This window comes from Melopsittacus undulatus, chromosome 10 (genome assembly GCF_012275295.1).
Source record: "Melopsittacus undulatus isolate bMelUnd1 chromosome 10, bMelUnd1.mat.Z, whole genome shotgun sequence".
Lineage (NCBI taxonomy): Eukaryota > Metazoa > Chordata > Aves > Psittaciformes > Psittaculidae > Melopsittacus > Melopsittacus undulatus.
In genome coordinates, this window is record NC_047536.1 from 28,397,514 (window position 1) to 28,411,625 (window position 14,112).

At 40.3% G+C, this 14,112-nt stretch overlaps 1 protein-coding gene across 6 annotated transcripts in view; it reads left to right on the top strand.

The window, feature by feature from the left end:
- RIPOR3 (RIPOR family member 3) overlaps positions 1 to 14,112 on the top strand; it is a 52,605-nt gene that overhangs the window by 24,344 nt on the left and 14,149 nt on the right. For 4 of the 6 annotated variants that reach the window (XM_031046972.2, XM_031046974.2, XM_031046975.2 and 1 more), the window contains 9 exons: positions 2,511 to 2,657; positions 5,468 to 5,546; positions 6,110 to 6,133; positions 6,256 to 6,309; positions 7,022 to 7,171; positions 7,757 to 7,820; positions 8,200 to 8,243; positions 8,964 to 9,089; positions 11,225 to 11,370. In XM_031046972.2, coding sequence (XP_030902832.2) covers positions 2,511 to 2,657; positions 5,468 to 5,546; positions 6,110 to 6,133; positions 6,256 to 6,309; positions 7,022 to 7,171; positions 7,757 to 7,820; positions 8,200 to 8,243; positions 8,964 to 9,089; positions 11,225 to 11,370 — 834 coding nt within the window. Of the gene's footprint in view, positions 1 to 994; positions 1,059 to 2,510; positions 2,658 to 5,467; positions 5,547 to 6,109; positions 6,134 to 6,255; positions 6,310 to 7,021; positions 7,172 to 7,756; positions 7,821 to 8,199; positions 8,244 to 8,963; positions 9,090 to 11,224; positions 11,371 to 14,112 lie in introns of those variants that run through there. The other 2 variants (XM_031046976.2, XM_031046977.2) reach the window with 2 other exon arrangements.

Consider the following 14,112-nt stretch of genomic DNA (forward strand, 5'->3'; position numbering starts at 1 on the left):
TTAGACAGACAGTTTTGTTCAGGAATCACCACAGTAAGGAAAATTTGTTTACTAAATGCTCAGTCACAGTGCAGTGAACACCCAAAAGCCTTTCCCAGCATAGTGAAGAAATTTTTTAATCACCCTTTCCTAACTTATCTCTCCTCCAGGCACTGTTGCAAAACACAGCAGGAGATTGCAGGGGCCCTATGCAAGCTCTGTCCAAAGGATGACACACAAATCAGGTCCACATGGAGATGATTCTTAAGCAGATGCTAAATATACTTTTGTATTTCTTTAGCAATTTCCTTTTGAGGCTCCCTGTCAGACACACTATTTCATTTTTCTTTACAATGGTCTTTACAGGAAGCAAATGTTATTACTGTTATCTATAAAGTGGGAAATCTGATATTTAGATTAAGTTCACAAGGGAAAGCAGCAGCATAGCATCTAGCTTATAGCTACTGTCCCTAAAGGCCTTTGTCAGCCACTTCACTTTTCTAGGAAATGTATGAAAATGGGATTCTTAGCATCAGTGCACTGAGTATGTATGGGCTGCATCAGTCAGTGGAGAGACTGAGGAAAACAGTGAGTTTTAAATCCCAACCTATCCATGCTTAGGTGCTGTACTTTCAACTGAAGGAAATGATTTCCTGAATTTAAGATTTGCTATCAAAACTGTGAAGGTAAATATCAAAGTCCTTTCGTTCCCAAAACCAGCCAAAACCCAGGAGTAATTTGGGTTTCTTAATTTCAAAACATAGCATTATCTTGTATCTTCCATATGATGTCTGGCTAAATAATGTACTTGTCTAAACCATGGAATTGGATGCTGTTTCCTTCTTTGCATGAAAGAATCTTAAGTAATGATCCTTCCAGGAGACTCTTTCAACTACTGTTATTGGATAGACTGTCCCTTCCAGTGTTACTCCTGTTGAAATCCTCTTGCTTTGCATGGAATGCTCAGTGAAAACAATGTAGGTTTCTAATTTAACAGCTATGTTCCTCATTATAGGTAACCTGAGCTCCAAACGGTGTGGTTAATTAATGCTTTACATTAAACCATCATAAAAAACAAGGTAATCACCAGAGTGAAGAAATTAAATGTCCAGTAATGTTTGGCAACCCCTAATTTTATCAGATTTTTGGGCGGATTATATGTTAAAAATGGAGTTAAGTAGAAATGTAGCACCAGGGTAATTAAAGTAGTTACTCAAAAGTTTCTGTAACAGCAGTGGGGATTGCCCTCAGGTGTACTGGGCCTAGGATTTAATCACCAAGCTCAATATCTCCAGTCACATGTTTAGAACTTAAACCAATCAGTGGTAAAGTATTAAGCTGGTTGAAGTTCATCATTTCTTCAGATGAGCTGGATTTAGGGTGGAGATTGTAGAGAAGGTGGAAAGCTTCTCTAAGAGCAACCAGTTGGTTTGGTGGAATGGGAAACTTCTTTAGGTAATGCTATCTTAGAGGCTTGACTTACAGAGACTAATAACAAAACTATACAGAAATAGCTAAGATTTAGAGAAGTGTATATATAGAGAGGTTAGGCAGGCAGGAATCTGACAAGATGAAAGAGCTATTTGCAGAGCACTTATTTTCTGTTCTAAATATTGTAGATATATGGAACTAATGGCTTGGGGTGTTTTAACTCTTTAGGCTAGTACAGAAAATCCTGTGCATGGGACTTCTGTTAGAAACAATGTTTAGTTTTGATTTTGCACTTCCTTTTAGAAGGAAATGAAGTGTTAGACACTGAAGACCTTGATAATTGCATCTGGTATGCAATCTGGGCTTGGTAGCTTGCTTTGCTAAAATGTGGTAGGGCTCTAAGCCATCATTTAAATTGATGGTGAATGCAGGCAAAGAAATAATTAATTCTGAAGGCTTTTTATGTTAACTTTGTACTTAGGCCTTGAGCAGTTCAAAAGTTTGTTGCTGTTTTCCTCACTTGTAGGTCTCTACACTTGAGAGGCACAGAATGGGAATGTCTTTGTCCTATAGCATGGCTTACTTTACTAATTCCATAGTTGACCCAACAACTTGTATGAATGTGCATACAGAAACAGGGCCTTAGCTAGCTTCCATGTGTATCTGTTAAGATTACTATCAGTATGAACATTATGTTGTTATTAACCATTATGAAAATGATCTTTCCTCTTGCTTGCTGTGTTCCCCCCTCCTTCCTGAAGAAATAGGGATATGCATGATTTTTCTTTATTTAAAAAAAGGATAAAGGAGAGAACCAGGAGGCTTCTTGGAGTCTGTGTCAAGCTTGAAGAAGGAGACGTTTCTTACTGTGAAATGATTATCATTGAAGCCACAGAAAGCTTGCAGCTTTTCTGCACTATGTATTTAGGGCTAAGCCTTAACTTTCTACTGTTACTTGTGAAAGTTTTCTCTGTTCTTTTGAGTAAAGATATATGGGATTGGACATACAACTTGTAGCCTGGAAGCCTTGTGGCCCAGGCATCTTTTCTCGCAGGTCATGGGGTTTGCATCTTTCCCATATTTCTTTTCTCTTCCTACAGAAAGTCTCTTGGCAGAAGTTCAGTGAGATCAAGAATGTCCCTGAAATCCCCCAAGGCTTATAACTCCCTGCAGAAAGGGGCAGTCATCTGGGATCCAAAGCCACTGCAGGTGAAGAAAATTTTTGAAGCTTTGAAGAAAGGACTTAAGTAAGGACTTTTCAAATATTGCAATTTGCCTCACCCAGTCGTGCTGCTTCAGTCTGTGTATCACTGTTCTGTCTCCATCTCTAAACAAATATAATGACTTTCCCAGACACTGGCTTGGGACCTTGTATAACAAGTTTCATTCACTCTCAGACAGTCTGCTTGCAGACAAAGAGCTCTGATGTTTTTGTTTGCTTCTAGTTTGTAACAATTCTCTTAAAAGGCACTGACAGATCAAACTCTGTAGGGAGATTCCACATCTCTTGGGGAGCAACTGAGCTCTCCCTTGAAGAAGAGAGGCTTTCAGAGCATGCAGGGTGGCAGGCAGGAAGTCTGCAGATCAAGAAGAGACTTGGATAGGGAGGGGAGAGCCATATCTAGGGGGTGATTGGCAGAATGCTTCTCGGAGAGGGAATTGTGTTGAGTTGCTTTGACTCAAAAAACTGACTTAAGACCAAGTCTGAAAGTGAGGGTGTGTCCTGCAAGGACACAGTGGGAGGCTGGTTCATAAACTGTTCCTATTCTCCCTGTGCTAATTAGAGCTAGATATTCTTGTTTTTTGGTTGGTTGGTTTTGGTTGGTTTTTTTTTTTTGTTTTAATAGACTTCAGCTTTGGACTTCAGAAGTACTCTTTCATCTCTGTGTGGCTTGTTGTAAGGGAAAGATCTAAGCAGATCCACCTGAAAACTTCAGCTGATTTGAGGTGATGAAACAGAGCTGTAGTACAGCACCATCTTCTTATGGCAATGTAAATAACATTGTCTTGCTTTAAATGTAGCACTGTTTTTTATGGTTTGTATGCACAGCAATTGTTGCATCAGTACTTCAGTGAAAAGGCCAAAGACCAGTTTTGTCCATTGTCTCCCATCTGGCAGAAGTAGGACGCATGCAACAGGCACAGTAGAGTTCAAACAATGGGCTGGCAGTCTGAATTTAGAGTATTCTGACTTTTGGGAAGCTGTCAGTTACCTCATAGAAATGCTGATATTATTCAATGCTGAAATGGCAGCTATTATAGACCAGGAAGGAAGTGTTGTAAGTGCTCTTTGCCTCCATCAGTGGTTGAAACTCATCAACCTTTAGCTGGGTCCTCAAATCTTTTTATACAAAAATACATATTTTGTATCTTTACAGTTGATGGATCTGGTCTAATACTATAGGAATATTTGCACCCTTAAGTACCGGTGGTAGTGTACCTCTCATTAGGTTTGCAAACCCAGTAGCTCTTTCTGCTGGCATCCTACTAACAGTGTGTTACTACTTCATGCATGTTACTGCTGTTCTCAGAATTTTGCTACTGTATTAATTCTGATCATAGTTTGTTTTCTTAAGCAAAGAGCATAAAACATGTTGTAATAATAGATTGTAAACTCAGATGTGTCACATTTTTGTTCTGATAACAGGCTATAAAGTCTTAGCCCTAAAAATATCAGTCAATGTCTTATTAGTGGATTTTGATTTAAATTAAATAAAGAAACCAAATGTTTTTGCAGAGTTTAGAATTTATCAGAGCTTAGGGAGGAGAAGCCATAAAGTGAATCAGAATTTGTTCCCAGTTCTGCAGTGAATGCCACATGGTCAGATTCCTGCCAAAACTGAGGAGCTAGTTAATTGACTAACCTACAGAAAACAACTGTATCAAATAGCAATGTGAAGTCCAAATTTTAAGTAGATGCAGACTAAGTCCACTTGGTGCTGGAGTGACTTGAATTTTTAGTACAGAGCATGTTCTACGTGCCTGCTGCTTTATAGCTATAGAAAATAACTCTTCTGTTAACCATCTGGGTACCATTTAATCAAGCTGGCAATTCTAACATACTCAAATCTAAAAGTGATGAAGCTTTTCTAAAAGGTAAGTGAATTCTGTTCTGCTACCAGCCTTGGCTACTTCTGCACCCAGCTGTTAACAGGCAAGTGTAAAGAGCAGACCGCTCAATGCTGGAGCCTCTGGCTGTCTTGAGGAGCTGGTTTTAAACAGTAAGAAAAGTAAATACATCAAACCAGATGTGGAGAAGTGCAGTTGTCTAAAACAAAGTTATTTTGACTGCTCAGAGACTGTGTCTTATAGTATTTACCAGGTGACTCTTTTTTTAAGCACAAGAGGAAAAAGTTACCTAAGTGTGCTCTGTATTAAAAGCAGAGTTGGAAGAAGATGGTCTCAGAAGAAATAGGTTAAGGCCCTGTGTGAACTCCTAAGGGACAATCCTTGCTTGCAAGCAACTCCAGAAGCCAACTGGCACCAAGTGCTTCACACCTTACAAAATAGTTCTAATTCTGGAAAATGTAATGGTTACATTAAGAATTTTTCATGTACTAAAAGGTGCTATTCAGCTGTTTGCTAAAACACTGAATGTGTCCTGCCTTACATATGGAGTACTTCTGTGAGCTCAGCTTTGTAGTTCAAGTGTTTCCTGTTGCAGTTCTTTGACTTTGTAAGATGGAGTTGGTGGCCTTCTTTAATTGCACTGTAGCATCCAACATCTTGGAAGAGTAAAAAGGATTGAGGGGATTCCTAATGTACAACATCTTTAAATATTAGATAACAAGTAACCAGCATCTTCTGGCACTTGTTGTGTACAGATGCTCCTTGAGGAGTGACATTGCATTTAGGGTGATTTCCATAGACAAATACTTGTCCTTTCTTGTCTATTAAGCCATATCCCTTTATATAGCCATCCATATCTCTAGAGAGTAAAACAAGAGAAGTCTTCTAACCAAGGAAGTTGCTTTAACATTCTGCTGAAAAATTCTCTGGGGAGATGTTATAATGAATGCACCAGAAGAACATAACACTGGGGTTTATTCCTCTCCAGTGAATACTTGGAAGCACACCAGGCTGAACTGGATTATCTTTCTGGTCGACACAAAGATACAAAAAGGAACTCCAGATTGGTAAGATGATTTTAATGTTATAAACTTAAATACTTTAAAAATAAAGCCACAAAAGTTGATGTTCTCTCACACCTGGGGCTTCAGAAACTGACTCTATATGGACTGAAGTGGTCATAAAGACTTTGGTTGGTTTTCAGTAGCTGGTGAATGTGTCCTTCATTCTGTTGTGTTCACAACCTGGAAGTACCTTCAGCAACAAGGGTAATGAAAATACAGCTCACCCATCCAACTTTGCCTTTCGTTTGGGAAATAATAACTAGATTAAGAAAAAAAAATGGAAAAACCAAAACCTCCCATGTGCCATCACCAATGTCCAGGTCCTTGTTATAGATGGTAGTGAGACTGTCTCATTTAAAGCATCTGCAAAAAGAAACCAACCAACCATGCACAGAAAATGAAACTACTTCTAAAAATGTTGGCCTGTCTCCTTGTAGTAAATAATGCATCTTAATTTAGTGTAACTTCAGATGAGCCTTGTGAATCTCATAGTCAATATGAGAGTATCGTTAATATGTATAAAATACACATGCTCTTCTGTTCAGTCTCTGCTCTTTTCCTTTCAGGCTTTCTACTATGACCTGGATAAGGTAAGACTACTGAGGATGAGATGAAATGTTGCAAATGACTAGATGATGTGTCTGCTGTGTTACTTAAAGGCATGCTTAAGAAATACTTTCTCAAGACCCCCTCTCTTTCCCTTCTTCAAAAGCAAATCCGCTCTGTGGAGAGGTACATCAGAAAACTGGAGTTTCACATAAGCAAGGTAAGGGGGTTTTAGATCTTACACTGCTACATAAGCAAGCCATCTAAACAGAAAATATGTTAATTCACCTGAAGGGGAATAGTGCTTCCTGAAGTCTGTAACCACTCTTTTTACAGGAGGAGGGGAGTTTTAGTTATTTATTTATTTTCTTGAATGGCTGGATTCAGGCTGAATGTTGGGCACAACCCAACCTGTGTTTGCTTGTGAAACCAGTTTGTATGCCCTGCCAGTTTATTCAGAAAATGCTGCTGTGAGGAGACTTATGTGTTCTCCTCCCTCCCCACAAGGGGCCAAACGAGCAGTTCTATGGAGTGAATGCCTGCTGTCTGCCCTCTGCTTCCAAAGGAATGAAATCTCCTTCCTGACATAGCTGTAGGTGTTTTAGTCTGTATGGACAGAATTGGTTTCTTGCTGTCCAAACAATTTTTCCCTGAATGAATTGTTAGTCTACTCCTTGTCTTGTATTCTGATAGCAGCAGAGCTGATTGTTTCTCAATATCCCATGCTTTTATGCAGGAATGTCTACGAACTGTAGCACTCTTATTATCACACTGTAAAATGCAGGAGCTGCAGCATTGTGCAATGCTGTGATAGCGGGATTTCGTTGGATTTTTTTTGCTAGGAAAGACTGCTGATGTTCCTTTCTAAAACTTATTAAAACTGTGCCAGGCTAATTCTTGTTCATTCTTCCCCTACCCTCCAAATCTTGCAGGTAGAGGAACTCTATGAAGCTTACTGTATCCAGTGCAGACTGCGAGATGGGGCTGCAAATATGAAACATGCCTTTTCCTTGTCTCCTTCCACCAAAGCCTCCAGAGAGAGTCTAGTGGAGCTTTACAAGAACTTCCAAGAGTGCACAGAGGTAGGGAATACTATATATGTGTAACGAAGGCCAGAATATTTCTTAGCAAAAAGCATACTAGGTCTTAAAGATGGCTTTCTTTTCAATGGTGCAGGTTAAAGACTTAACCTGTAAATGAATTACAGGTACGTAATGTGAACTGAAGCTTGTGAGGTAAATAAATGCCTTACGGAAAAGCTCTTGAGTTCTATGCTTCTCTTTTTTGCCCCAGCTCAGCTTGGCTTCTTGCATTGGCAAAGAAAAGTGAAAAATCCTTTCAATTTCTGCTTTAATGCTGGGGTCCACTATGACTTCTGCTGGAAGTAATGGGATGAATAATGAATAAGCTATGCTATTTTTACAAAACAAGTAGTGGAAGGTAACTGGCAGTGAACTGCTGAAGTAGTCACAGTCTTCTGTGGAGCAACATTGTAATTTTCCATCTTAAAAGTAGTATGAATGGACTCTTCATCAGCCTCCCCTAGTGAAGATGTCACTGTGTGTCCTTTAATAGGAAAAGAAGTCATCAAAGAAAATAGCCTTTATAGGAAGGTAGCTACTTTGTTCTGCTTTTCAGTCATAGTGACTGTTCATTCCTTCTTCTAGGACATGTGCTTTATAGAAGGGGCATTGGAGGTCCATTTGGGAGAGTTTCACTTGAAGATGAAAGGTATGTTCATTCTTGTTTCTTTCAAGAATCAGCAGTTGATTTGGGGCTTCCTATGTAACAATCTGATCCACTGAGAGTACACTTACTTAATGGCAGTTGTGTCCACTGGCTTTCTGGATGAGATCCTTAATAGAACTTTGGGAAATTAATGTTTGCTTTAGTGCCATAAACCATGTCTGAGTACAAAATCTGACAAGCTTGCTTTCTTTAACTCAATTAATGCTTGCCCTCCTAAGAGTAGTTTGGGCCAGTGGCGTAGCTTCTGCACAGTAAAGCACAAGGGGGTGTTAGCCAGGTAGTCGCTTTATTTATTGCAAGCTGAGGCTTTGGGGGACATTGCAAAACTCTACAAGTATTAGAATTTTCCTTCTCTTTTCAGGGTTGGTGGGCTTTGCACGTCTCTGCCCAGGGGACCAGTATGAGGTGCAGTATACAGCAATTCATTTTGTCCTTTATTTTACTGCTGTGAGTTTGCAGTGGAGGAACAGGAGAGCAAAGGTGCAACATGTGTGAGGCGGGCAGGAAGTGGACTGTGATAAAACTGCCCTGTTCTGATGAGAAAAGTGCTTTAGCACAGTCACTAGTTACTCTGCTCCCTGAGACTGAAGAGGGAAAGATGTGATTCAAGTGTTAGGGGGTTTAAAAGACTGCAGTGATTGTCTATCAAAGCCAACCTGTCAGGTCTTTGTCTTCAGAGTTGCTCTGGAATCAAGTAATGGTTGCTGTTTGTTTCTTGGAAGGTTGCCTTTGGCATGGTTTGAATGCATCCTAGTATCTTACTGGGTTGCCCTTGGCATGATTTGAATGCATCCAAGGATCTTACTCAGTTGCTTTCCTACTTCTAACAGTTCCAAATGAATTCCAGTGTGCATTCTATTTGAGTACCCCTACACTTACTATGCAACATAGCTTTGCAGTTGTTCTAGAATGGGTGGGACATGTCATTTAGTACTGAGTTCAAGTGTTAAAACCTGCAATCTGAATTTCTGCCTCCAGTTTTCTAGCTTTATGCAAGTTCCTAAATGTATAGTGATCAAGGAATGGCTTCACTTCTGCAGTACTGGCACAGTGTGAGGCTATGGATTGAAGGGAAAATTCTGGAATATGTTGACCCAACATCATTTTCTCTTTGCTGCTTTCTAGGTGTTTGTGCGACTGGGGCGCCAGAAATGGAGGTTGAAAGGCAAGATTGAGACTGATGACAGCCAGACATGGGATGAAGAAGAAAAGATCTTTATACCAAATCTCCATGAGAAGCTTGAAATCAAGGTGTGGTGTATAATGGTTGGATTGGAATTAGTGGTTACCAGGTTTTCTACCATACAACTTACCTGTGAGGCTGCCAGATGTTTGTCAAAACTCTTAAGTAGTTTGCTTTACCTAGCCAGGTAACAGTGACAGTTAAGCGATGTTCTGCCTGCTGAACAGAAATCTGCTTCTGTTTTTCTTGGCACTTGTAACTGTATTGGTGCATCTGCTTTCCTGTGTTGCAGAGTCTGGTATATGTGGTTGTTGTGTATGTTTGTTGTGTGTGGTTGTTTTGTTTTTATGTCCTAGACCAATACCTGGGATCTTCTAAGGTGAAGTCTAGATGCGGAGACAAAAAGATGTGTATGTAGATACTATTTATGACCCATGTGGAATATTAACTACCTGGGGTTCTGTTCTCTATTGAGAGAGAATTGCATATATGGAAAACATGATTGCATGTCTGTATGTTTTGACTCTGTAGTTTAAATGTCCCTTTCTCTGGGGCAATGCAGATTCTTTTGTTGTATTTTAATCTACAGATGCTCCATATCTGTAAAGAGCCAATGGCACTTATGCACTGGTACAAACAGTCTGTACTTGGTATCTTTATTTAGGGGAAAAAAAAAGCATCAGAACTCTAAAGTGCCATAGAAAAATCATATCCCTAACAGTAAGGGACCAGTGCTAGTGGCCTGTGATGTGTAGGTGACACATTATGAGTACCCCTTGAGGGAAGTATGTAATTTTCATAGACCCTTGTGCAGCTGCCTTTGGCATTGGTTCTGGCACTTACCTAGCAGGTGGAGTTAATCCTTAAACAGCATTGCCACTGTAGTCTGGCATCTCTTGTGGGCTGGACACTGCAGCGTGATTCCTGTCAGCCTGAAAGGAGCTGCGATCGAAGGCTGTGCTGGATCCTATTCTAGTAGGAAACGGTGCCAGTGCAGCGTTTCAAGTTTTGGCAGCTGTGTTAAAGCAGCTATTGCAATGTTCCCCTCCAATCTGGCAGCAAAACTGGGTTACATAGGAGAGACTTTCTGGCATCTTGCCCTAACAGCCTTTGGAAATGTACTTATAATGCATTTTTTTGCTGCCACTGCACAATGAATGTCAGGTGAGAGGCTAATTCAGATCCCTGTTTTCCCATAATAGCTGTAAAACCTTGTATTACTTTGTGTGACAATGATAGCTTTATTCTTTTTGTCAGCTTATGAAAAGACTTTCTTAAGCTGACTAATGTTCTCCACACCCTCCTGCTCTTTCCACTTTGTACTTAATCATCCTTGCCCAGAACAAATACGTAGCAGGCTTAAAATTAAAAAATAAAATTGAGAAGTGCCAAAGAGTGTTCCAAGAGGAGCCTGGCAACATAATTCTGCTCCACCTTAAAGGAGATACAGGCATGGAACTAATTCCTGAAGTGGACTTCAGTCACTTATTCTAAAACTCTGTGCCGAGTGTGATTTATGTGCTTTTGAAACAATTTGATCTGCATTGGAAGCGTTTGATTGGATTTGTCATTTGTTTTTTGAAGTAGCTGAAGAAGCAAAGTGTCAGCCTGAGGAAAATGCAGGTCTGCAAATGCATTGCTAACACACTGGGAGCGGCCTGCAGAGCTAGGGAAGAGAACTGACACAGTTCTGATTTTGGTCCTCAGCTGAGCTCAGGACAACTAGAAAGGTCACAGTGCATGTGAACAGTTGTACTTCCAGATCCTTTAGGCAACTGAGAGCTGACATAGTCTAGTGCAGGTAGGGTAATATACTTCTCTGTAATACAGATTTTTTTTGACAGTGTTGTTACAATGTGCAGACAAGCTAGACTGTACTAAAAGCGACTGTGTGTATGTATACCATAGCTAGAATTTCCAAACTTCAGATTTAATTTTTCTTAAAATCATAGTCCACCAAATTCTGTTGTCAGATGTGCTGCACAGCTCTCTCCCCAGCTTTTCTCTCCTCTTTGCTAGCCATCTACAACATACTCCTTGTGGGGATATTGGCTCTCAACAGTTTAGGAGCCCAAAACTGAGTGTTGAGGTTTTAAGTTTGTTGTGGGCCTTGAAGCAGATCTGAGCCTGGAGTGTTCTTCGTTCCATGTACATGACTGAGGATTGTCTGGTAAGATGAAAATGGATGTGTTTGTCCCTGCAGGTGACAGAGCTGCGAGGACTGGCCACTATTCTAGTCGGTGTTGTGACATGTGACAGCATAAACTTCTTTACAACCAAGCCTCAGGCAATCATTGTGGACATAACTGAACTGGGAACCATCAAGCTACAGCTGGAGGTCCTCTGGAAGTAAGTACAGCTTCAGATAAAGCTGAAGCTGAACAGCTGAAATAAGTTAAAGGTTCCCGAGTATCTCACTTTGTAGCATTCAACATCATAGTCCTCTTTCTATTTGCAGAGCAGGTGCAGGAGTTGGCAGCCCTCTGCTTCCTCACAGCAACCCCACCTCCTGTGCTTACCTCTGACTCTGTGGCACCAGTCCTTGGGGAGGGGGAAGGGGACAGGAGCCATGTCTATTGCCCTTTAGTTCTATGTGTTGATGCTGCCAGAGCCACTTCTAGCTGTGTGAACTGATAGTAGGCTTTTGCTTAGCTTACTACTCTTACTACTTACTCTTCAGAATGAGTTTTCAAGTCTAGCTCCAAGCAGTGTATGTACACCTATAAAACATGAACAGTTATTTTAAAGATGATGAAATAATACTGAAAATAGTAGCCTCTAGGCACAATGAAAAAATATATGCTTGCAATTTTGGGACAGTCACTAGTACCACGCCACAGTTTGTTAAAAATGAAGCTTTCCTAAAGACTTAGTACCTTTATGTTTGCACTGTGATTATTACAGTTATCAATATAAGGCCTGTTTGTGCACTGCAGTTACAAATGCACTTTTAAAACAGCTGAGGATTTTCATGGTGCCTGTGATTTGTTAAATTGTTTTATAATTTGAACCTGTAAATCAATTTGTGTAGTGGATTATTGATGTTATTAAAGCAAATTCTGACTTTTGTGGATGCTGCACTGGAACTTCTTCCTCAGTCTCTACACACCACCATAGATTTTTGAGGTAGTGCTGTTATTTCTGCTTTATGGGACTTGCAGTCCATTCTGTGAGTCTCGTCTGCAGCAAGTCAAAACTTCTTAACCTGTTTCCATTTACTCTTGTTTGGGTTAAATTTAGCCATTTTAGTGAAGTGCCCAGTGAGACAGCAGGCACTCTTCACTTGTACATGGCTTAATGCAGCCCTCAGTTCTTCCCAATTCAACATGGCAAAGAAACATTTTTGAACACACCTATGTGATAAGGACCTTCTTGAAAGGCCACTTTGTGATGACTTGTGGATCTAGGCTTGTAGATCCAGGAGAAGCAGAAACCTAACAGTGTTTAAATGAGCAAGGGCAGGGAGCTGTGCCTTGCAGGCCAGATGCATCCATGGCTCGGCCTTATACAACCGTTGAGTCTTTCTTCATTTTTAAGAATTGCCAAAAAATAAGAAAGCTTGTGTATATCAAATGTGTGATCTGCCAAATATGCCCAAACAGAACTTTTGGTTAGAGAAAAGTTTTTCTGCCCTCAGGGTGATAACCAAATTATTTTATAATCAGACTTGGGTTTTAATACCTTGTTTTTATTTGTCATTACCCGTGGAAACATCGTTTGACTTAACCCTTATCACAGTCTTTTAAAGCCACCACCACGCGAATGACAGAAGTTTTTCTGTTGCAATTGCTGTTCAGGTGTTTTGAGGTTGCATTTCTGGGGTTGGGGGAAGAAAAGCTTTGTTATGAACAGACTGGTTGTTGAAGGTCTTTCATGTGTGCTGTGGCTCTTGAAATTTACTATTGATTTGTACTTGCAGTTGGGCTGAAAAATGAGTCTTGGCAGCAGCATCAGAAAATTACATTCAAACATACTCATGGTTCTAAGTTGATGAGAAACTTGCACAGCAAAGTTTTGCCTGCACCCGTTGTTTATGGCACCTTTTCCTCCTGAGATCTAACATTGGGCATCAGTATATGTTTTGATGAGGTGCTGCAGCTGCTCTGAGACTTTTGAGGCTTCTGTTTCTTATTTGAGAAGCTGAGCCACTAATTAGTTGACTAACAAAACCTTGTTCCAGAAGCTTGCTGTGATCTTGCATTATATTCCCTATGAATCTTCCTCTTACTCATGCCAAGTTGTGCATGTATTCCCCCTTGAATCTGAATGCAGAGGTATTCATAGCAGAGTTATTGCAAACTGTGGGGAGTGGGGATACTGCAAGTTCCATTATGTTTAGGATTTTTTTAAGTAAAAGTAGCTTTAAAAATGACAGCCCTTTTAGGTGAAAGCCAAATAAAGTATTATGTTGTTTTGACCTTTGTATGTCTTAGTTTTGGGGAAGGAAGGAACGAAGAGGGGCATAAGAGGATTTACAGGCTGTCATACTTCCCCAGCAAAGTCTGATGCCTTTGTCATCACTGGCCCTTCAACAAGCACACACCACCAAAGCTTATCTTGGCTTTAATCTAGATGTGAAGTGATCAAAAGCTCTATGCACCTTTTCAGAGCAGAAAGGGCAGCAGGCAGAACCCTCTCCTTACAGAGGCACTCTTGTAAAGGAAGTCCCTTTTTCCCTGAGTTCAAGCTTAACATAAGCTTCACCTGTGCAGTGAAGAAGAAATCCGTCTGAGATGGCACATCCACAGTAGAGTCTGGAAGAATTGCTTTTACTCTCTTCTTGTTAACCCACACAAATAGCATCTAACAGGTCAATTCACTTCATCTGCTTTTGCTGAATCTGCTTGCTTGAATTTCCTTGCTGTCAGTATCTTACATAAATAGTTGTGCACAGAAATTGTTCTTGCAAAAGGCACTATATGGGGAAAACCCCCTTCCTATTCTGGGATATTGCAGTTTCTCAGGTAATGGTTTAAATCTCCAAAATAAATTCTATCTGTAACTAAATCTATGTTGGTTTAGAAAAATACAGTTCCAATTCTGTTGCCCCTTGGTTGTTGCAGTAGCTCACAGCTCAGAGCACAGCTTTTG